The sequence below is a fragment of the Sciurus vulgaris genome (genome assembly GCF_902686455.1).
Source record: "Sciurus vulgaris genome assembly, chromosome: 4".
In the NCBI taxonomy this organism is placed as follows: Eukaryota; Metazoa; Chordata; class Mammalia; order Rodentia; family Sciuridae; genus Sciurus; species Sciurus vulgaris.
In genome coordinates this window covers 139,091,132-139,115,579 of record NC_136464.1, presented here as the reverse complement: position 1 = coordinate 139,115,579, position 24,448 = coordinate 139,091,132, and the positions used below count along the sequence as shown (strand labels likewise).

The following is a 24,448-nucleotide window of genomic DNA, read 5'->3' as shown; positions in this document are numbered from 1 at the left end:
AATTGTGCTGGGAAAACTGGAAAACCATATGCAACAGAATGAAATTAAACCCCTATCTCTCACCCTGCACAAAACTCAATTCAAAATGGATCAAGGTACTTGGAATCAGACCAGAGACCCTGCATCTTATAGAAGAAAAAGTAGGTCCAAATCTTCAACATGTTGGCTTAGGATCAGACTTCCTTAACAGGACTCCCATAGCACAAGAAATAAAAGCAAGAATCAACAACTGGGATAGATTCAAACTAAAAAGCTTTCTCTCAGCAAAGGAAACTATCAGCAATGTGAAGAGAGAGCCTACAGAGTGGGAGAAAATCTTTGCCACTCATACTTCAGATAGAGCACTAGTTTCCAGAATCTATAAAGAACTCAAAAAACTCTACACCAAGAATACAAATAATCCAATCAACAAATGGGCTAAGGTAATGAACAGACACTTCACAGAAGAAGATGTACAAGCAATCAACAGATATATGAAAAAATGTTCAACATCTCTAGTAGTAAGAGAAATGCAAATCAAAACTACCCTAAGATTCCATCTCACCCCAATTAGAATGGCGATTATCAAGAACACAAGCAACAATAGGTGTTGGCGAGGATGTGGGGAAAAGGTGGGGTTGCAAACTAGTGCAGCCACACTGGAAAGCAGTATGGAGATTCCACAGAAAACTTGGAATGGAACCACCATTTGACCCAGCTATCTCACTCCTTGGCCTATACCCAAAGGACTTAAAATCAGCATACTACAGAGATACAGCCACATCAATGTTCATTGCTGCTCAATTCACCATAGCCAGTTTTTGGCACCAACCTAGATGTCCTTCAATTGATGAATGGATAAAGAAACTGTGGCATATGTATACAATGGAATATTATTCCGCCATGAAGAATGATAAAATCATGGCATTTGCAGGCAAATGGATGAAATTGGAGAATATCATGCTAAGTGAGATAAGCCAATCTCAAAAAACCAAAGGATGAATGATCTTGCTGATAAGTGGATTAGGAAATATAATGGGAGGTGGGAGGGGTTAGCATTAGGGTTAGGGTTAGGTTGAGGGTTAGGGTTAAGGAGGGGGGCAAGAATGGACGAAGGAAGGACTGTATAGAGGGAAAAGAGGGGTGGGAGAGCTGTGGGGGGAAGGAAAAAAATAACAGAATGAATCAGGCAACATTACCCTATGCAAATTTATGATTACACAAATGGTGTGCCTTGACTCCATGTACAAACAGAGAAACAACATGTATCCCATTTGTTTACAATAAAAAAAAACTACACTAAGATTCCATCTCACCCCAATTAAAATGGCGATCATCAAGAATACAAGCCACAATAGGTGTTGGAGAGGATGTGGGGGGAAAGGTACACTCATACATTGCTGGTGGGACTGCAAATTAGTGCAGCCACTCTGGAAAGCAGTGTGGAGATTCCTTAGAAAACTTGGAATGGAACCACCATTTGAACCAGCTATCTCACTCCTTGGCCTATAGCAAAGGACTTAAAATCAGCATACTACAGAGATACAGTCACGTCAGTGTTCATAGTTGCTCAATTCACAATAGCCAGACTGTGGAACCAACCTAGATGTCCTTCAATTGATGAGTGGATAAAGAAACTGTGGTATATATATATACAATGGAATATTACTCAGCTACAAAAAATAATAAAATTATGGCATTTGCAGGCAAATGGATGAAATTGGAGAATATCATGCTAAGTGAGATAAGCCAATCTCAAAAAACCAAAGGATGAATGATCTCGTTGATAAGCAGATGATGACACATAATGGGGGTGGAGGGGGCAAGAATGGAGGATGGAAGGACTGTATAGAGGGAAAAGAGGGGTGGTAGGAGTGGGGGTGAAGGAACAAAGAACAGAATGTATCAAACATCATTACCCTATGTAAATGTATGGTTATGCAAATGGTATGCTGTTGCTCTATGTACAAACAGAAATAACATGTATCCCATTTGTTTACAATAAAAATAAATTTAAAAAATTTAAGAAAACATCCATATATTGCTATTTAGGATAGACCAACATGGGTTTGTATCTAAACTATGTAAGCAACATACCACTGAGTGATTGAATTTTATTCCACAGTCACCCACTTAACAGTGTTCACTGCCCTGGGCATTGGGGGCAACTGGGCAATTTCTAGGAAGGCTCTCAGCTCCAGGCCAAGGCAGTAGTTGACTAAGGGCTAAAAGGAGTGCTCAGAGGCAGTGAGGGTACTTGTACTAAGACTGAAGAATAAGTGTAGTGTAATCATTCATTCATTTCTTGTATTCCTGATGCATACCAGTCATTAGGGACAGGAAAAAATAAAGAAAAAAAAAAACAAAACTCCTGCTTTCAAAGAAAGAACTCGAAGAAATGACTTCCTAAGTTCTAGGAGAATTTTGTGTATGATGCTATTGGACAAATAAGAAAAGGCTTTCTAGAGACTATAATGCTTGTGTTATATATTGTGCTTTGTCACTCCTGAGAGGTGCTCAGGAATTTCCCAGGTGATTACATGGTGAGGAATTTTAGGTATAGGAAACAGCATATGTAATATACAGGGACAAGGGAGAACAGGGTGAGTTAGTTGTGAGTTCTGAGACAAGCACAATTGGGTGGGAGACAAGAACAAGAAAGAGGCCGGTAGAGTCCTGAGCTCCAAATCATGAAGAGCCCTGGATACTGTGAGTACATGCAAATGATATTAGTTTCATCTGTGAGTGAACAAATCATTAGAGAATTCACAGTACTAGAAAGGGATGCAGAATAGATTTTAAATTAAAGGAATTAGATTTCCTATGTGATATGAGTTAATGTCTTGATTGATTTTCTTTAGGTGCCATGCTATAGTTACTTTTACAAACACCATTGTTCTTACTTCCCACATCAACAATCCTTTAAAATAAATGATATTGTGTTTATAAGATCAGCCTAAAGGAGAGAAGTCAGATCTTCCACTGTGACTTTTCAGTATCTCAAAAGTGAAGTTTGGGTTAGAATTAGGATTAGCATCAAGGAAGGACTCTTCTGCCAAACACCACAGCCATGAGACCAGCATCAGAAAGCAGAGTTCAGTTTAGCTTTCAGCTTTCAAAAAGAAATGGAAGAAAATGAAAAAAGGCAACAAATATGATGGGGAAAGACTGGAAAAAAAAAAAAAGAAATTACTACCTATTAAAAAATGCTGAAGGGATTCAAGATGGCAGATCAGAGGAATACTGAATTCCTAGTTGCTCTGTGGCTTGGGATTCAAACAGTGAGAGTACTGATTCTCAGCAAAGTGGATTGGATGGTCAGAGTATCTTAAAGACTCAGAAATTTGGGTATATTAAGTGAAGAAAGATTACATTGAAGCTGAGCCAGTAGTTGCTGCAACAGAAGTGCTGGTTCAACAGAAGCAGTGCTGGTTCACCACAGAGGAAAGAAGAAACATAATGAGAAACACAATGGGTAGGGCACAGGAGGCATCAAGATGGTGGAGTCGAGGAGATTACTATCCAAGCTGCTCCATGGCACAAGGCCAGGAAAACAGACAAACAGCATTTCTTTGAGGTGGATGAAAAAAAGAAATCCTACAGGGAAACACAATGGACAGATTTAGTACAGCAAAACATGAGCTCAGAAAAGCAGCCTGAACTTAGCTGGTTCAGAAGCTGTACTGTGCACTGGTGCTTGAAAAGTGCTCTGTGTTTCCCACTTGACCACAGAGAACTGAGGCGGGAGCCATCTTGAAGTGGCCATGCTACAGCTGCTGCTGTGGGAGCCAGGAGATCAAAGCAAACACTGCCGCAATGTCCCAACAGGCACCTTCCATTTGCCCCATGATATACCTAGAAAAATGTGAATGAAACAGGCACAGAGAAGATTGTACCTGGGGGAATTTGATATGAAAGAGTGAAGAGGAGCCAAACTTGCTTCTCCTTTGGTTCTGGAGGCTCTTATGACCAGCTGAAGTGTGATGGGAAGGGTATGAACATACTCAGGGACTAAGTCTGAGCAGGCTGTGTTCATAGGCAGCAGGGTATGTGGAGGATTGTCTCCTCTGCTCCATGAGTAGACTTCTTGGCAGGTACCTGAGATACAGACTCCTGTCAGAGATCAGCAATTGCCAGGTCCTAGGACTGTGCTGATCTAATCTCTCCAGAGCGGCCTGATTAGAATGAAGCCCCAATCTATGAAACTCACCTCAGAACTCTACAGCAGCCCCACCCTGAGAGTGTATCCATCTGGTCTGTGCAGACAAAAGTCCAGCTGACAGTACTTAACGTTCCATCCTACCTTATACTGGTGAGAAGGGAAGCTGATTTATTTATTTCACCTTCAGTCGCAGGCCACTCCAACTGGCAGCTCAGAGAGCAACACAAACAGAGGAAGGGATTAACAGCCTCCAGCCCTGGCTCTCACTCTCAGTACATAGCTCCAGAAGGAATGGAAAGAAAGACAGTTGGGCACAGTCAGTGACCATCCATTATTGTTGATTATTTTGACCACCTCAGTGGAAATTATTTCTTCATTTTTCAATAAGAATCTTTTGTGTGTGTGTGTGTGTGTGTGTGTGTGTGTGTGTGTGTGTGTGTTCTTGCTGTGCTGATTGGTTCATGGACATATATACATGTACATATTTGTTTCTTTTTTTCTTGTTTTTGAATTTTTAAAATTCAGTTATTTTTTCTTGCCTTATCTTTTGAGGGTTAGAGTTTTCAGTTTGTTTATTTATTTTTTGTTGTTTTAATTTCTCTTTCTCTCTCACTCCCTTTTCTTTTTCTTCTATTTTTCCATTATTTCCTTATAACCATCATCTGCTACATCTCTTTTGTATTTTCTTTGTTTACTTTTTGAAATTGTAAACTCTTTTCTACCTTCTTACATATTTCCTTTTCTCTTAACTGTTTTTAATCATCTTTCAGAACTAATTGGTTTATATAACTGCCCTACCATTAATGCTTTTGTAACTATTACTGCTATGAATGATACAGTCAACCTGTTGTTTACTTTAATGCCAGATCTAGTTTATGGTTACTTATTGTTTTTGGTGTTGGCAATTGATAACCCACCTTTCCTGTTTTTTTTATGGTAAGTAACATAGATGTCATCATAGGAACCAGGTATATACTTACTTTAATCTTTTTTTTTTGCATTAGTTGTTGCTTTTGTTTCTCCCTATTCTGTGAGGGGCTGGGAACCTACAGGGACATTACAAGTCTGCAGGTTAAATACTCTCCTGCAGAAATTAACAAAAAGTACACCTTGCTCCACACAAAAGTTAATGACTTCAGTTATATTTTAATACAAATAGAAGAAACAAAACCCCAAACTCATGACCAAGCTCATATAGAAAACAGGAGAGGGCCCATAGGTCCACCTATATACATCCCCTGCTACAGCAAAAACAGAAGTAGCACAAAGACTATGGATGCCACATGTACAAGGGGGTCTCAATCTAGATCACTCTAGGACACTTAGGCAAGTGAAGACTTTGACCTAAAAAGGCTGACACAGAGTAGAAAAGAAAATCATCCCAATACATGCATAAAACCCAATGCAGCAATGTAAGAAATATGAAAAAAACAAGGTAATACAATACCTCCTAAAGTTCATAATTCATCAAATGACCCCAATGATATTGAAGTGGTTGAAATAATAGATAAAAAGTTTGAAAACTCATTATAAAAATGGTTAATGAATTTAAAAAAACAGAAAAACAACTGAATAAATTAAGGAAATCAGTGCAGAATATGAATGAGAAATTCAACAAGAGATAGAAATACTGAAAAAGAACTAAAAAGAAATCTTAGAATTAAAGACACAATAATTCAAATAAAATGTTCAGTTGAAAGTCTCTCTAATAGAGTTGACCAAGCTAAAGACAGAATCTCAGAGTGGGAAGACAAACTGGCCAGCCTTGAACATTCAGGCAGCATTAAAGAAAAGAAAATAAGTAATAATCATGATCAAAATATACAAGACTCTGGGACATTAAGAGACCAAATTTAAGAATCATTGGAATTGAGGAAGGTTGTGGGATGCAGGTTAAAGGAATGGATAACTCTTCAAGAAAATAACAACAAAATTTTTTCCAAACCTTCAGAATGAGATGAACATCCAGAAACAGAATGTATTCAGAACCCTAAATAGACAAGATCAAAAAAAGAACTTAAGCATGACACATTATTGTTAAAATGCCTAACATACAAAATGAGAATAGAATTTTTTAAAACCTCAAGGTAAAAACATCAGATCTCATTTAGAGGCAAGACAATCAGAAACACTTCCTATTTCTCAGCACAGACTCTAAAAGCCAGAAGGGCTTGGAATGATGTGTTCCAAGTCCTGAAAGAAAAATAACTGTCAACCAAGGCTGCTAATATCCAGCAAAGCTATCCTTCAAAATGAAAGATGAAATAAAATCCTTCCAAGATAAGCAGAAACATAAAGACTTCATTACTACCCAACCAGCACTAACTACAAAACTTCTTAAAGAAACACTTCACACAGAAGAAATAAAAAACAAACCCCAGAGCTCACAAATGAACAAATCTCATTTAAAGGGTAGCTAAGTGTTTTAGTCAGCTTTTTCTCTGCTGTGACTAAAAGACCTGACCACAACAATTGTAGAGGAGGAAAAGGTTTATTTGGGGGCTCACAGTTTCAGAGACCTCAATTCATAGACAGTAGGCTTCATTCCTTGGGGCTTGAGGTGAGGCAGAACATCATGGTGGAAGAGTGTGGTGGAGGGAAGTGGCTCACATGATGATCAGAAAGAGACTCCCTTTGCCAGATACAAAATATATACCCCACAGGCATGGCCCCATCATCCACCTCCTCTAGCCACCCCTTCCCCACCATCAGTTATAGTTCAGTTAATCCTATTGGGGGATTAATTCACTAATTGGGTAAAGGCTCTCATAACACAACCATTTCTCCTCTAAACCTTCTTGTATTGTCTCACACATGAGCTTTTGGGGAACACTTCACATCCAAACTATAACACTAAGCAAATGAGAAATAAAACCAAGTTAAACATAAATAAATGGAAGTGGCAGGAATTAATAAACATCTCTCTGTAATAACATTGTATGTAAATAGACTCAATTCTTCAATTAAAAGACATAGACTTGCAGAATGGATTAAAAAACAAGACCCAACTATATGTTGTTTGCAAGAGACCCACCATACAGGCAAACACACCCAGAGGCAGAAAGTGAAACCTTGGAATTTAATATTCCATGTGAATGAAGCCTGAAAACAAATAGGAGTAGCTACTCTTGGATCTGAAAAAGCTGAGTTAAAACAAAAATTAATCAGAAGAAACAAAGAATGTCACTTCATATTGGTAAAGGAAAAAATCCACCAAGAAGATGTAACAACAATAAACATTTATGCCCCAAATGTGAGTGCAACTAACTACATAAAAGAGACACTACTCATATTGAAGCCCCAGACAGACTCTAATACAATAATACTGGGTGATTTCCACAAAACTCTCTCACCATTAGATTGGTCATCCAGACATAAACTCAGTAAAGACTCTTTGGATCTGAAAAATATAAACCAAATGAACTTAACAGATATCCATAGAATATTTCATCCAACAACTGCTGGATGCATTTTCTTTTCAGTAGTTCCTGTAAATTTCTCCAAAGTATACCATATATTAGGCCACAATGTAACTCTTAGCAAATGCAAAAAATATTGATACAGTTCCTTGGATCTTATCAGATTATTATGGAATGAAATTAGAAATCAATGAAGCGAAACCCTACAGAAACTATATAAACACATGGAAATTGAACAGCATACTGTGGAGATTGAATGATGAATGGGTGATAGAAGAAATCAAAGGACAGATTTTAAAATTCTTAGGCTCAAATGAGAGTAGTGATACAAGATGCAAGAACCTCTGGGACACTATGAAGGTAGTTCTGAGAGGAAAGTTTATAGCTATTAAAGCCTGCCCTACAAAATCAGAAAAATCCCCAATAAACAACCTAATGATGCATCTTGAGGCCTTTGAAAAAGAAGAACACACCAATTACAAAACCAGTAGAAGGAAGGAAATAATTAAGATCACATCCAAAATCAATGAACTTAAGAATAGAAAGCAATACAAAAGATCAATGAAACAAAGAGTTGGTTCTTTGAAAAGATAAACAGATTGAAAAGCCCTTAGCCAAAAGAAAACTAAACAAAAGAAAAAATGAGAAAACCCCAAGTAATGAAATTAGAGATGAAAAAGGAGAAATCACCACAGACGGCTTCTCAGAAATCCAGCAGATTACTGGGGACTATTTTGAAAATTTAAATTCCAATAAATTGGAAACCCTAGAAAAAATGGTTACATTTCTAGACAAATAAGTTTTGCCAAAACTGAATTGAGGGTATAGAAAACCTAAGCAGACCAATAATTGGAATGATATAGAAGCAGTAATAAAAAGAAAAGCCCAAGACCAGATGAATTTTCAGCTGAATTCTACCAAACCTTTAATGAACTAAGCCACACTCTCCTCAGAGTATTCCATGAAATAGAAAGGGATAGTACACTTCCAAATTTGTTCTATGAAGCCAGTATCACACCCATAACAAAACAAGATAAGGACATATCAAGAAAAGAAAACTATAAACCAATATCCCTGATAAACTTAGATGTAAAAATCATTTAACGAAATATCAGTAAATCATGTTCAACAACATAAGGAGAATATTGTATAGCATGACCCTCTTGATTTATTCCAGAAATGCAAGGATGGTTTAATATATGCAAATCAATAAATGAAATTTATCACATAAATAAAATTAAGGAGAAAAATTAGTAATCTCAATGGATGCAGAGAAAACTTTTGACAAAATTCAGCATCCATTCATGATAAAAACAGTGAAGAAACTATGGATAGAAGGAACCTACCTCAACATGATAAAGGCTGTGTATGAGAAACTCAAAGCAAACTTCATAGTAAATGGGGAAAAACTGAAAGCATTTGCTTTGAGATCTGGGGCAAGACAAGGAAGTCTGCTTTCACCACTCCTGTTTCATATAGTGCTAGGAATTCTAGTCAGAGTTATTAAGCAAGAGAAGTAAATAAAAGGGATAAAAATGGGAAAGGAAGAAGTCAAATTATTACTGCTTGCAGATGATATGATCCTATACCTAGAATATCCAAAGAACTTCATCATCATCACCACTTAGTGGCTGATAGTGCCAGCTCTGGAGCCAGGCAATGTGGAATCTATAAAATGGGAATGACAGATAATAAAGCAATGATGAAGATTAACCCTGATGATATGCACAAGACAATTACAATGATGCCTGTCATATGGCATCCTTTCTGAAGGATGAGCTCCATCATTAATTTAATTGTACTAAGACTTATCAGTCAGATACCCAGTCAAGTACTTCACATTTATTGTGCTATTTAATCTCTATAATAATCACAAGTAGCCTTAGATGGGAATTGAAATGGTCATGTCAATTCTTATAATCCTATAAAATATACATATTTTGCTCCCACTTTATAGGTAAGGGAACTGAATATCAGAAAGATGGCATAACTTGTCCTGGGTTATATGATCAGTGAAGCACACATCTGGGCCTTCAGCTCAGATTCCTATTATTTTTTAGTTCCCTATCAACATCTTCCAACTCTGCAATTACACAAAGTGTGTGTGTGTGTGTGTGTGTGCAGAAAGAATCATAAAATATTTTGTATTATTATCCAAATGATAGCACAGCATTTTCAAATGCTTCCCATATTAAATTTTTAATTCATAGGGTAATAATTATTTTCAAGTGAGTTTTGTAGTCCTTAACTTGGAGAGAGAGAAAAAAGGAGAGCTACTTAAAAACACTGCTGCTGACCAACAATGGACAGGGCTTTGTGTAGAATATGAAACTTCAGGATATAACCAAAGCACAAAGACTTCAGTCTGACCTATTCTTGCCATCTTCTGCCAACGCTATGTGGCTCTGGTTGACTAAAATCTTCCAGCTGTTTTGAGGTTGCTATGTAATCCCAGTAACCATGAATGTTTCCTTGGTGAGCTGCACAAAGTCTGGTCAGTAACTAGCAAATTATCATTTGAGTTGACTTCCCAAAGCCCAGTTTCAACCCACACACTGGTTCTAGGTGGCAGGGGCAAGATTTGAGGGAGAGGAGGTGCCATGCTACTCACGTTAAGGCTTCCTTCATGTGTGTGTGTGTGTCACAGTAGGTTTCATGCTTCTCAATTAAAGCAGCTATCACCAGTGAGCTTCCTTGTCCTATTGACTGGATTCTAGGTAATATAACAGAGTCCTGGTAATTGGACCTTTATCCTCTTCTGACTCCATGGTAAGAATTTTCTCATTAGAATAGTGGAGTCTATAATTACTTCAATTATACTTGCATCAACATCTCGGTCTTTGATTACAGCACTCCCTAACAAAATATCCCTTCCCAAATCCTCTGATTTTAATCACATCATTCTAATATTTTCTAAATCTACAATCAGTAATTTCATTCTCCATCTAAACTAAATTAGCACTTCTTGATTACCTTAGGAGAATGAGATGTCTATGAACCAATAATTATGTTCCTTATTTTCTTCTAGTGATTCAAAACAAACTTTGGTTCAAATAAGTGGGGGTTTGAATGGTGACCAGCAAACGTGCCCTATGCGTGGCAACAAGGGCACAAAGATTGATAAGATACTGTTCCCAAACCAAGAATTCTAGTCTTGAGGGGCAGAGAAGATAGACACCTAAACAGATTATCTGAGCTTAATATATGTGCCTGGACAGAGGGATGCATAGAATGGAGAAGAAGCAGAGGAAAGGGAGTCAGGAATAGATGTTGAAGGAAAAGATACAAGAGCTGAGTCTTGAAGGACAGAGGAGTGTTAACCATACAGAGAAGTGTGGGAACAATGCCCCAGCAGTGGGCACAGCAACAAAACAACACTGTGTGGTCTCAGGTATGAGCTGAGAGCCAGTCACAGGCAGGATACACCCAGTGTGAGATGCAAACAAGGACAGGAGGCTGAAATTCAGGCAGGTAGGTGGCAGGTCAGGAACTTAGGCTTTACTCTGAGCTTCTAATTGGCTCATATGTAAATCAGAGTTTCCCAGTTCCTTTTATTTAATCTATAACTGTTTCATTCAGTAGACAATGGTTATGTATCTATTTTGCCTCCGAGTTTTTGCCTTCAATGACTAACCTTCTAGGGAAGAAGACATAATATGGTAAATGCCACAGAAAGATCAACATGATGCTGCAGGTAAATGTGTGAGTCATTTCTGAGCTGGACAATTGGGGTAGAACTTGTGGAGAAAGTGTTATTTGAGCTGGAAAGAGGAAGAATGGGCCTGGCTTCTAAAGGCAACTTAATTTAAAGAGTAGGAGAGGACAGACAACATTGCCAGTGCTTCTCAATCCTTCTGTAGGGAGGGGTCAGGTTTTTTTCCATCCAGCATAAATAACCCTTCTATAAAATATATTACACATGAATTACTGGAAAAAAGACATGGCATATAAAACATGGCATAGAAGTCACAAGCCCAAAATTTCTAATATTAGATTAAACAAACATAACATTTCTTTGTCAAATTGGCATAAAAGCTTTCTCTTGCTTATTGTATCATTGAACACTCACAAGTGTTTGAAGACTGAAAGCAGCTGTTGAAGCGATGCTCTCTGGGACAGATTTGAGGACCAGGTTGCTTAGAAAATGGCAAATAGTCCACAATGACTAGTGCTCCGAGTTTGGGGATGGGCTTGGGGGCAAAAATTAGTGGGAGGGAAAGCTGAGAGAATGTGAATCCCAAAGGGCTGTGAGCACCACGCTGAGGCTGATACATCTGCAACCAGGGAGGAGTCAGGAAGATGCGTGAGCAAAGGCATCGCATGCTCCCTCTTCCCTAGGAAGTGGCATGACCAAGGAGGGAGAAGGTTTCAGAGAGTTAGAGGTGAAAGTCAGAAATCAAATCAAAATTATTTTAGTTATTTAGGTGAGAAGTGATAGGAACCTGAAATAGGGGTCAATGAAGGGAAAATGGAAAAGACGTGACAAATTCAAAAACCATGTTAGAGGTCAGACAAGAAAACAGTGACCAACTGTGGAGTGAGGGGTGTGGGGTGATTTTAAGCCCTAGAGGACAGACCTAGGGAACACAGAAAGAGGAAAGACTTGTGAAGAAAGTACATGTTTCCTTTGGATGTTCGTATGTTTTCTCAGTACTAGGAATACCTATACAAAAGTGTCAAGCATGATACTTGAATGTTTTAATATGTGAAGCTGGTCTTCAGGAGCAAGGTTAAGACCAGATAAGGTCACACATCTGTGTGGATATCTGTGTTTGTACTTTTGTGGGAGTTTTTTTGTTTGTTTGTTTTTGTTTTTTTTTTTTTCTTTTAGGGGGAAGCCAACCCCAGGAGTATGGTGCAGAGAGGGCAAAGGCAAAATCAGTCAGGTCAAGGAATGTACATCAGGGAAGGCAGTGAAGTGTCAGTTCCCTTTCTTAGCTCATCAGTGGCTCATCTCTCAGCATGTGGCTTTAGTGGCCATGAGAAAACAATTTAGACCCAGGACACCTGGAAATAAGAGTTGTGATTCCCCAGTTACATGATCATGGACATCTAACCTAGTCTTTGACAAACAACAATTAAAATTATTAGAATAGTAAAAAGCTATAGATGGTGAAACCCATGTATGTGACAGTAGGGATTGGAAAAGGATGTCAGTGACAGGTGAGGAAGCTTCGAAGAATTTTTGCCAAATATAGTGCAATGGAATCCCTACCAAAGAATTGTAAAATCTTCCTGAGAAATAGCATTACTATCAATAAGTGCATGAGTCCTAAGAGTAACTCATTCACGTTCCTTGACTGGAGAGGCAGGGAAAAGAAGAGAGCTCTGGAGCTGGGGAGAAGTGCATCACTTCAGCTCCATTTTGTCAGAGTCAAGGAGCAGCACTGGGAGGAGGGACGGCAGAAAGGTCTAGGTGTGATGCAGTGGCTGAAAGAGGCAGAAAACTGGAAGGAGACTAACCCCAGGAAAGGGGCCAGACCAGCCCCAACCAAGAGTTGGCTTGAAGACCAGATCAAACATAAGCCAAATGCCAAAAGTTGGCCCCACTGCAGTGGCTTTTCCAAACAATATAAGAAATGATGTGAGATGAAGTTCTCAAGCTGGGACTGTCCACAGTCCCAACTCCTTCCCTGTGGAGTTCTTGAGCTAGGAGTATAGGTTTAGTTTAAAATGAGCAGAGAGAATTCTAATAGTAATTAGATGGAAGGTGAATGCAAACACAGAGAGTGCATTTATTCTGTTCCTGAACAGTTTCATATAGCTGTCTCATCAGTCACAGGTAAGAACCCCAGAACAAATGAAATAGCATGGGATCCATGAAAAGATGCTGCACTGAAATAGAGTAGGAAGCATTCAAGAAAACAGAGAAGATGCTGCTAAGCTAAATATTTTCTTCAGAAAATTTAAAATGTTTGAATAACATCTGCTTTGTGTTCTCATAATTCAAAGAAACTTGCAGTATGTGAAATAATACATGAATTTAAAATAATGAAAGCAATAAGGAAACTAAAAATGTTGTGCCAAAATTTAATTTATGTGAATAGTAGAACAAACTCAATCCAGTCTTAAATTCAAGTACTAATGTGAGTGGAATATTACTCCAGATCACAAAGGAAATAAAAAGTAAAAACTATAAGAAAGCTAGTCAATAAAATCAGAGATTGAAGAGCTAATACAGAGAGCCAAGAGCCATTCTGATAAGTAGTACAGTATGGTAAGTGCACAGTGAACACTTATGAATGAACAAGGAAAACCAAGGACACATAAGCAGTAATTAAAATAATAACCCAACTGTACTGAGCTGAAGGAAGACCTAAGTCTGTTGATCAAAAGAACATTACTGAGTGCCAGGCAAAATTAACAGAGAGAGAAGCACCGCACAACAGCTTCATGCAGTTTTAACATGTCAGAAATAAAGAACACGCCCTATAAACATACAAGCAGGTGAAAACAAGCTATTTCCAGGGAAAGAAAAACCAACCTTACATTAGTAGTTCCTGAAACACTGAATGCCAGGAGATAGTAGAGCAATGACTGCAGGATTTAAGGGAAAAATTGTGACCAAGAATTCCACACTCAGCACAAGTGCAAAGGTGACAGAAGGGCATTTGCAGATGTTCACAGGCTGCGAATACGTCACTTAAGTACCCATTCTGAAAATCATTTTGAATTAATTATGTGCCCCCATACATATATACACCTACATATGTAAATATTCCAGTCATTTAAGAGAAAAGTCAGGATTTCTTAAGCATGGGAACCTGTAAAAGGCCAACAATGAGCATTGAAAGCAATTAAACACAAAATCAGCTCTAAATAATTATGGCAAGTTTAAAAGGAAACTTAAATGTCAAGGATCATTCTTGCTAAAAATATACAATATGAAAAATTATGAATTGAATAATAAACAGGGTCTAAATCTCACATTTTAAAAATTAAACAAGAATCAAGAATACTTTTGGTTCATTTTGTTGGTTTTGTTTAATGAAGTCAGTATAGAGGAGGACTATAAGGAAGTAAAAGTGTAATACTTCATGTTACAAATGGAAAAAGCAAATGTTTTCATTCTTGCAGTTGATTAGAGAAATATAATATTTTTTAAAGACTTGGTTAATCATGTCACCACATTTTCATGCTGTAGTTTCTTGCAAATTGCAACATATTATGTAAAATTCCTCAGACTGCTATATGAAGAGGGGTCTGACAGGGAGACAAGGATGAGAATAGGAAGGCCAGAGGGAGGTTGTGTGGTGGTGCAGTTGGGAACTAAAGCTGGTGCATGAATGGATGTGCAGATGATAGAGAGGGTCAGATACTGCCAGGAAGTGAGAGGACTTACCAGTAGATTGAGTTGGTGAAAGAGGAGTCAAGATGTCTCCTAGGTACATGACTAAACAACTGAAAGTATAGAGCTGCCCTTTGCCTTTTGCTGAGGTGGAGGACCTCGAGAGAGCAGGTTGTGGGTGGAATCTAGGGTTTTGAACTTGTTAAGTTTAAGATGCCTATTGTAGATGCACACCCATGCATGTGGTTCCCTAAATATGTTGAGGTACAACATATTTAGTTCTTGAAAAAATAGACCTGAAGTTGTTTTTCTCCATAAAAACTGAATACAAAACGACAGTAACCTGTCATCCAAAGTAATGATTTAAGTACCACATCAACATCCAAGGGAACAAACTGTTTTAATGAGAACACCTTTGTTTAGTACATAAATCACCATTTTCCCTCACAATGGGGTGTCACTTTAAGAAAAAGGAATTCCTTAGAATAAGAAGATACATATCCTCTCTTCTCTGAAAACTCTTTCACTATTTAGAACTGAACAGATATTTAGTAAGACACTTTAACTACTATGTCAAAATATTGAAAAAGAGAAAGTAATTTTTTTACTTCTACCAGTTAATTTTTGTTATTTTATAGACACAATATGAAAGAGTTCCTTCATCTAGAAAATAATTTTGTTCATATGGTTAAATGAACATGGAGAAAAGTTAAAATAATGGGAGCTAATGTTAAATGAGAGAATTGCTGTTCCTGAGTATCCTCAAAACATCCATTTACAGTTACTTATTCATCCAACAAATAGTTACAGATGATCTTCTCCATGCTTTGTTCTCTACAGACTGATTATATCTCTTCTGAAGGCATATTAGAACATTGTCTTAACTATAGAGTTTATACGTGAAGGAAGTCTTGCTTAATCAGAACCCAAATACTTGAATACTTAAATCAGAATGTTTTCAGTGTTGAAATCACAAGACAGTATCACAAGCCACAAGATAATTGGTTTTGGTCAATTTTATTCATTCCAATGTCCTCAATGCTACAAATGTGTGTATCTGTGTGTGTGTGTGTGTGTGTGTGTGTGTGTGTGTGTGTGTGTGTCTACACTTTTTGGTTAACCAAGAGTTCCCAGAAAGTGAATTAACTAGAATATATCATTCTCTGAGCATTTTAGTTAGTTTGAGTGCTCTTTATGTGAAAGTAATAAAACTTTATTTCTTTTTAAGAAAGACCATGTTAGACTTTTTAATAGTACAATTAAGTTTTATATACAATAAGTTCTCATTAGTATGAGTTTATTATAGAATACAAAACAGATGGACATATTTGCAAAAATACTTTGCTTTATGCACTAGGACTATATAATAAAAAAGTTTGGCCTTTGCTATAAGTAAAATGTGTATTTAAATACAGTGAGAGCTTACTATTTCTAGAAGTATTTTGATGAGTCTGATAAAAATACAGAAGTTTTCGCATGCAAAGTTCAAAATAATAAATATTTCTGTTCAGTCCTCAACAACTTTTTAAGGAGCTCCCCCTCCAGCCCATGGCCCATTAACCTTCTTGTTTTAAATTTTCAAGTGTTGGTAGATTGACTAGAGGATAGAAAATGAATTTTCTTCCCTTATTTATTGGCTATTTATATACTTGAGAACTAATGAAAAGTGCTACTGTTATAAAAATGTCTTTGTGCCCAGTAGCTCTGGATCAAAAGGCTGAGATTTGTTTTCACATCTCAAAAACAAAGGCTACTGATTCGTGCTCCTTAAAGTATCAGTGACAAGCATGACTAAAAGTAATTGGTTTATTGCAAATAAATATTAAAATAAAGGGAGTCTACTGCATACCCACCAGAATGACTTAAAAAGTTAGTTACCAATATCAAGTGTTGGTGAGAATATAAGCAAGTGCACCCCTGATCATGGGAATGTAAATTAGACAAACCACATTGGAAACTGATTAGCAATATCGCCTAAACCTGACCATATTCACACTCTTGTGACTCAAAGCTTTTACCCAACAGAAATGCACATGTATCTGCTCCAGAAGGCATGATCAAGAATATTTATGTTTGCATTATTCATATTAAGGCCAAAATGAGTACAAAATAATTGTAGATACAATTGTAGATGGAATGAATTGTACAACTCATACAGTGGAACACTGTTTTACCTGTGAGAGAAACTAAAGAATTGCTACATATTACATAGCTAATCCTCAAAGATACAATGTTGAGCCTAAGAGGCTAGAGACAAATGAGTATATATTGTTTTTTTTTTAATTAAAATACTGAGTTTATTTCACATGTATATTTTTGTCTCCCCACCATTTCCATGTCTGACCACCACTACTGCTATGTCCTATCATAACATTCCATACATACTTAAAAACCAAGCAAAGGGTGGAGTTCCATCTTTAAAACTAAACAGGCATTTTGGACAACACATTCTTGGCAATGGAACCTGGACAACATTTATCAAACACGGTAGGGAAAGTTCTCACTTTGCATTATAAAAAGGACAGCCAGATATCAACTGTTACAGAAATGAAAGAAGACGGAAATTTTTAACAAACTGTTTAAACTATTTTCTTAAAGAGACTTCCTCCACTGCCAGAGATCTTGAATAGCCTCCTGGTCAGTCATCCGGAAGCAATTCTTCACATAATTGACGAACTTGGCTTCCACTTTGGGAAGAGAACCACCTTTCTCTATACTTGCTTACATTTTTGCTTTAATGTCTTCTACAGAACTAGGTCCTTTTGGTGTTTTAGGAGTTTTTTCCTGTTTTTTGAAGGATTCTTGACCTTTTGATCTTGGTGTTGATGGTTTTGAGTCTTTTCCATTCTGGTTTGATTTTTGTGCATTTTTGGCTGGAGTATCTCGTACAGATTTCTTCACTGGAGCTTTTTCTTCAGTTTCCTCATCATCAAAATCATCATCATCATCATCTTCATCATCATCATCATCATCTTCATCGTCGTCATCTTCATCAGCAGCAAGTTTTACTTTTTTCTGGGGAAACTTGCTACCACCTCCAGGGGCAGATCGCTTTCCAGACACACTTAAGAGTTTTACATCCTCCTCCTCTTCATCTTCTGATTCTGCATCTTCCTCCACAGCTACTAAGTGCTGCCCACTAATACGCACAGGCCCTGAACCACACTTCAACCTTAAGACCATAGGTGGTGTGATTTCAAAGCCCCCAAGGGAAACCGTTGGCTGTACAGACATTTTCAATGTTGCCGATGTTACTTTAATAGGACTGCCTTCATAATTCATTGCCTCTGCTTCAACAATGTGCAATTCATCCTTTGCACCAGCCCCTAAACTGACCGTTCTTAAGGATAACTGGTGTTCATTTTCATCATTATCCACCTTAAAGTGATAATCTTTGTCAGCCTTTAGTTCACAACCGAAAAGATAGTTCTGGGGCCTCAGGCGGCTCATGTCCATGTCCATCGAATCTTCCATGGGGTGGTAGCACGCACTTAGGTGGGAGAGAAGGCGGACAGAAAATAGGCTGCTGCCCTAGAGAAGAGACGCGCAGGACGGAATCACGCCAGGGCAGTATATATTGTTTGATTCCATTTTTATAAAGTTCAAAAACAGGCAAACTTAACCAGTGACTACAGGTAAGAGGGAGAATGAAATCCAGATCAGAGCTCTGGGAAGCTTCAGAGGTTTAGGTGGTTAAGTGGTGTTTTCACTTTGTAATAGTTCATTAAGATCTGCTATTAAAACTTCTGTACTTTATTATAAGTAGGTTATATCTAAATTTGAAAATTTGATGGAAGAATAATGGGAATAGGAATAGGAAGGGAGGGAAAGGAGGAAGAAAGAGAGGGAGGAAAGGAAGAAGGGCAAGAAAGGATAACAGATTTATTGGGAAAACCATACCCCTCCCCTTCACTTGCACAGCAAATTTTTCTAAGTCGTTTTCTTAATTGGCATATGAAGAGGGAGCAGTTTTCATGCCAGAGAGTTCTTCAGGGTGATCATCATGATGGGAAAAGAAGCAACAACAGAAGATGCAAAAATCCCTATATTCTTACATGGTAATGAATCCAGAGACGCCGATTATAATATTCTAAGAGGAAAATATTTTAAATTCTGTAACCTCTTTACCAAGGACAATAATAGGAACATGTGTCCATTTTATCATTTTTACAAAGCATTAATTATTAGCATGAATACCAAAAGAAAAATTCCACAGTGTTCTTGAACTCATTGTGTAACAAACTCCACCTGGTCATGGTTGTGTTTCTCTTCATCCCTCTGCCACTTCCCTCTGTGTTCAAGATCCATACCACCTGTGAGTCCCTTCTTGTGCCATTAGTCTTCTGGACTCTTAATGCTGGTCAGGAATTGAAATCACTAAGTCAGGACTTTAGAAACCTTACACAGGAGTTAACATTTGTTCACTTTGTGGTCTAGAAGAATTACCTTATAATAAATTAGCCTTGAAGACTAACAACTAGTTAAACTATAATATTTCTTTCTCACAAACCTACTAAAGACAATCAGATAGAAACTTATTCTTCTGGTACATGATAAATGACCTTGTATAGGTTAGTCACATACAAGAATATCTAAAATAGCAAATTATAACTACTTCAGATTACTTTATTACAGTGAGATCTTCATAAATAACTTTGATAGTTCATTTGTTTTTTTCAGACTGAATAGTGTTGTCTGAATGAACCACTTTTGCTTATCTATTCACCTGTTGAAAGACATCTTGGTTGTATCCAAGTTCTGGTAGTTATGCATAAAACTATTATAAATATCATGGGCAGATTTTTGTGTAGACATATGTTTTCAACTCTTTGTGTAAAGATTAAGGCATGCAATTGGTGGGTTGTATAGTAAAATAATGTTTAGTTTTGTTAGATGCTGCTAACCTGTCTTCCCAAGTGACTGCGTCATTTTGCATTCTCAGGCACTGTGAGAGTTCCTATTGCTCCACAACCTCAACAGCATTTAGTGTTGTCAGAGTTTTGAATTCTGGTCATTCTAATAGGTGTGGAGTGATATCTCATAGTTGTTTTAATTTTCAGCTCCTTTATAACATATGATATTGAACATCTTTTCATATGCACATTTGCCATCAACATATCTTTTTTTAACGAGGGGCCTTCTCAATTCTTTTGCCAATTTTTAAATTTTTTTACTGTCAAGTTTGAAGAGTTATGTATTTTGAATAATGATCCTTTATTAAAATTACATATTTGAATGCAGATGTATTAACGTAGACATGAGGTAAAGAAAGGGAAACTCCTAGGTCACCAGCATAAGATTCTTGTTTTGGTGGGCATTTCCTGGAATCACTATACCAAGTATATCTTGGAAGTGTGTCTTTTCCAGATGCAAATCCTTGATGAGAACCCCATGATCTCACATGGAAATGGGGCATATTGGAGCAAAGCAACTGTCATGTAAATGGTAGGGGAGGGTAAGCACAGGCTTCTGAAATCCTTTCCAGTATTTCAATAATTAGACAGACAACTTTGATCACACAGTGTCATCTTTCTCAGACTCCCCCACCACCAATACCAGAAATTGGGATTTAACACCTGTCTCCTCTTTCTTATCATTCTGGGAATCAGGAGTGGATAATCCCTCAGACTTCCAGGATAATTTATGCTTGGAAACACCATTGTGGATGACCATTTGGGTACTTTTCAATGTGATATTCTGTGACTCTTCAAGGTACCAAGCTGCAGAACTCAGGCTTCTAATGCCTCTCATAGATGAAGACAGACTCCCACAAAATTGACAAATGGAAAAATAAGCATGTAAGAAGGTAAAAGAGAACATGGTTGCAGTGGTCAACCACCATCAAAGTGGCATGGAAGTTGAATTCTTGAACTGGGTTTAAGAACAATATGGGATTAGTATCTGAATAAAATTATATGACACGTTTGGTAACAGTTGTGCCACTGTTATCATCAAACATTGGTTTTCTAAAGTTTCATAAATAGTTGACCAGGCAATGACCCTGAACACTCCTTTCCAAATCCTCCCAGCTGCTACATGATTTTCTTAACCAGTGATGATTTCACTGTTGCAGAGGCTGCATATTAAGTAATTTTTGTGATTTTTTTAAACACAGATCAAAATTATTATAAAAATAAATTCTGTGACTCTTGGAGGTTCCATCATCTTACAAAGAGGAAGTTTAAAGTACTAAAATTCTAACTATGATTCAACTCTCCTCTCATATTTTGGTGTTTCTAGAAACAAAACACATCTTATAATCTTGTTAATATGCATAAAAATGTTTTACCTATTCTTTCCTCTCATCATAAATATAGTCATGGACTATAATCAGCACATGCCTTTATTGGAATATTTTCATTCTTTATCATTCAACTATCCTCTGAGTCCATCTGATGGACTTTTTGGGCAAAGTATTATGTGAAAATAATTTAGAAAAGCAATTCTGAACATTTCAGAATGTAGAAGATCAGCGATAGAGATATATTCGGAGTACAAATGTTCACATACTGGTGTTTCCAGCTGTTTCCATTTGCACACCAAGACACAGAGAACTTGAGTAGCAATTTTTTTTCAAAATTAAAACTTCTAAAGATCACGTTTTCTCTGGACTTGCAGACAATGTTAACAAGTTCAAGCTGATTATTTTGTTACCTAATAAATTTTCTAAAAGCACTGAGACAGAATATCCATAAGAAATGCATCACCATTACCTTTCCATATATTGAACTTTTCTCCAGGGATTCATTTACATACTGTCTTCCTGTTCATATGCCTGTCCAGTGAGTTCATTTTATTGTTCCATTTGTTAAAACAATTAAAACTGATGAAATCCACACAAAGGGCATTTCTGTGTCAGCAGAGCATAAACCAGTCCATTTTTGCAATTGAGTTCATGCAGAACCATCATGTATTGAAAAGTTCCCTGGTATGTTTCCTGATAGTCATGTACAAATTGTGTCAAAGACCCTGCAGAAACATTTAAAATGAAGAATTATATATATATATATATATATATATATATATATATATATATATATATATATGTGTGTGTTTGTATGTCCTAGGCTAAAGGTAAAGAAAGGCAGTGACTAAGACACCAAGCTACTAGGAAACTAGATGATGCCAAGAGGAGGACTAGTAGCTTCATATTTGCATAGTTTAGAGTTATTTCTAGAAATCTGCTTTCCTAAGTTGTGTCAAAACACCATAAAACCTGAACGTGGCAACCAAGGAAAGCATTATGTTAAAAAAAAAAAAAAAGGGTGTTTATCACGATGATGATGAGAAAGAAAAAAACATAAATATTATACTATTTATTGTACATGTTAAGATCCCAGCAAGAAAGATAAGGCACACTCAGCCTGGATAATTTAAGTAGCAATGAATACAGAGAGTATTTACAAAGATATGGGTGGATTTAAGAAAGCCAAAAGATTCACTAGGTAACCCAGGCTGACACAGCAGGGATCTAACTCTGCTCTGAGGTCTAAAAGAAGAGGAGAGCAGTTTGGGAACCTGGAGAAGGTACTGCATGGAATTGTGACCTTCAGTGGGTAGATCTCATCTTTGGGCAACAGAAGAAAAAAAGCTGAAGGAACGGACACCCGAGCGTCTCATTCAGATCTGCTATTGCCTCCCATTGGCAGAACCCTCTGGAAGCCAATAGCCAAGAGAGACCCACTCCTGGAACACAGAGCAGGTGCCCTGGAAGGTAAACTGAGGGTACCCTATTGTCTCTGAATCCTAGAGTATTCCTCAAGTGAGAGCAAGAGAGCCATCTTGGTGGTTTTTTACTATTCTGTGTCTTTAAAGATCTGTGTCCATCATGTGATTTAAGAAAATTTTAAGAAATAAGGAATTCTCCCTTAACTCTAATTGTGTTAAGTAAAGTTCTAGTTAGCCATAGTTTTGGAAACTTTGCCATACAATGGCAACTGAGTGAAATATTGAGTGTCCTGCTTTCCTGTGACCCTAAATAACCAGAATTGCCAAGTTCCCACTGAGAGCTGGGGAAGCAGAGCCTGGAGAGGGCGGGGAGAGTCAGTCAACTTAAGTGTTTTCTCAGACAGGATCTAATGGTAGTTTGGGGAGTTCTCATTTCTGTGTCATTAGGATGAGTCAACAACTATGTTCTTTACTGACTCATTGTGGTCAAAAAATGTGTTCAGATAGATCTGAATTTGTGAGAAGTCATGGAAGCATGTGTAGCACTATAGTTAATATGGACAGACTCAAAAGATTTTTAAAAATGTTGAATTGGCCCAAACCATATCCTCTAATACTCACAAATATTTTCTTGAAATTACTGACTGCTTTTAGTTTTCATGCATGTCATGGAACAACCTGGAATTTTTCTTCCTTTGTTAGTAAGCTTTTTTTAAAATTCTGCACATTGGCAGGTAGGAGTTCAAAATCAAACTGAATCTCTTAAGTTTCACATTTAATTAAGATTTGCTTATAGATACCTGCTTGATGCTACTTTCATGCTCTAAACTGCCAAGAAAAAATTAAAATGTCATAGTTCAATAACTTCAAGTAAAATGAAAACTTACAAAAGACAAAAGACATTTAAAAAATATTTTCCTTATTCTTTGCCAGAGCCCCCTCTCATATAACCTAGTTTTAAAAATCTGACATTTCTTGCAGCCTACGTGGGAAATAGTTTTCAAGTGACTACATAACAGGTACAAGTAAAATTGAAGTGGGCTTCCCTCCAAACTAACAGACTCTTACTAGAATTACTGACTTTGAGGCATGGAGTGAAAATGACATGTTGGGGTTCATATCTTTCCAGAATATTTTAAGGCACCCGTTTCCATAAGGCAACTTTACTAGACTAGATTGGGCCTTGCAAGTTCTCTATTCCAAAGGAAAATCTTTTTCATATGGTCCTAACTACCATATGCAATTCCATTTACTGAAATACAATCCACTGGCATCTTTTCAACAGCCTAGACAGACTTGTGCAGGGCTGATCCTGCAGCAGATCTGTCCACTTCATGACTGTCACTCTGGGGCTTGTGTGAGAACCCCAGGACTGCAGCCTCTGATAATTTTCTGGTTCACAAGCTCTTTCTGTCATTCCCTCCCTCAGTTGGGTAGCCCACAACAGAAACTCAAGCATCTATGCCTGGTGGCAAATGTATCTATTAGCATGTTTTGCTTCAATGGGGTGGACAGCCAGCTTGAGCGCTCAATGGAGGCTGTGTGTATGGTCATGGAAGCTTTCCAGCACTATGAGGAGAAGTTCGAAGTAATGGCATGATCTAAGGGTGATGAGAGGCATCCTTGACCACATCTGCCCAGGGTGAGCCCCAAGTTATGGCATGATGATGGATATGTGGATTGAGACTTCATCCAGAGCAGGCAGAAATCTCCATCCTCTTACCAGCTCATTTGCCAGAGCAGAGAAAGTGAGACATTTGTTTCATCTGTTCTAATCATATCATAATTTAAAGGATTGATTCCTTCTGAAGAAACTACACCATTGTGTGACATTAACCATAATGTTCAGAAAAAAAAACAGCCACTTAGAAGCACCAGAGTCTCTTGCCATGCAACACTCACACCCACCCACCATTGCCCCATCACCAGGCA

At 37.5% G+C, this 24,448-nt stretch overlaps 2 protein-coding genes across 2 annotated transcripts in view; one reads left to right on the top strand and one right to left on the bottom strand.

Moving 5' to 3' along the window:
* The window catches only part of VWA8 (von Willebrand factor A domain containing 8), a 718,869-nt gene that overhangs the window by 681,983 nt on the left and 12,438 nt on the right, over positions 1–24,448 (top strand). The window lies entirely within an intron of this gene.
* On the bottom strand, positions 17,402–18,416 carry LOC306659582 (nucleophosmin-like). Its single transcript, XM_079137233.1, has one exon. It carries the CDS (start codon positions 18,320–18,322, stop codon positions 17,570–17,572), a length of 753 nt encoding a protein of 250 aa, XP_078993359.1. The 5' UTR covers positions 18,323–18,416; the 3' UTR covers positions 17,402–17,569.

Coding starts and splice junctions, on each gene's coding strand:
- LOC306659582 (XM_079137233.1), bottom strand. CDS start 18,322: ATGGAAGATTCGATGGACATGGACATGAGCCGCCTGAGGCCCCAGAAC.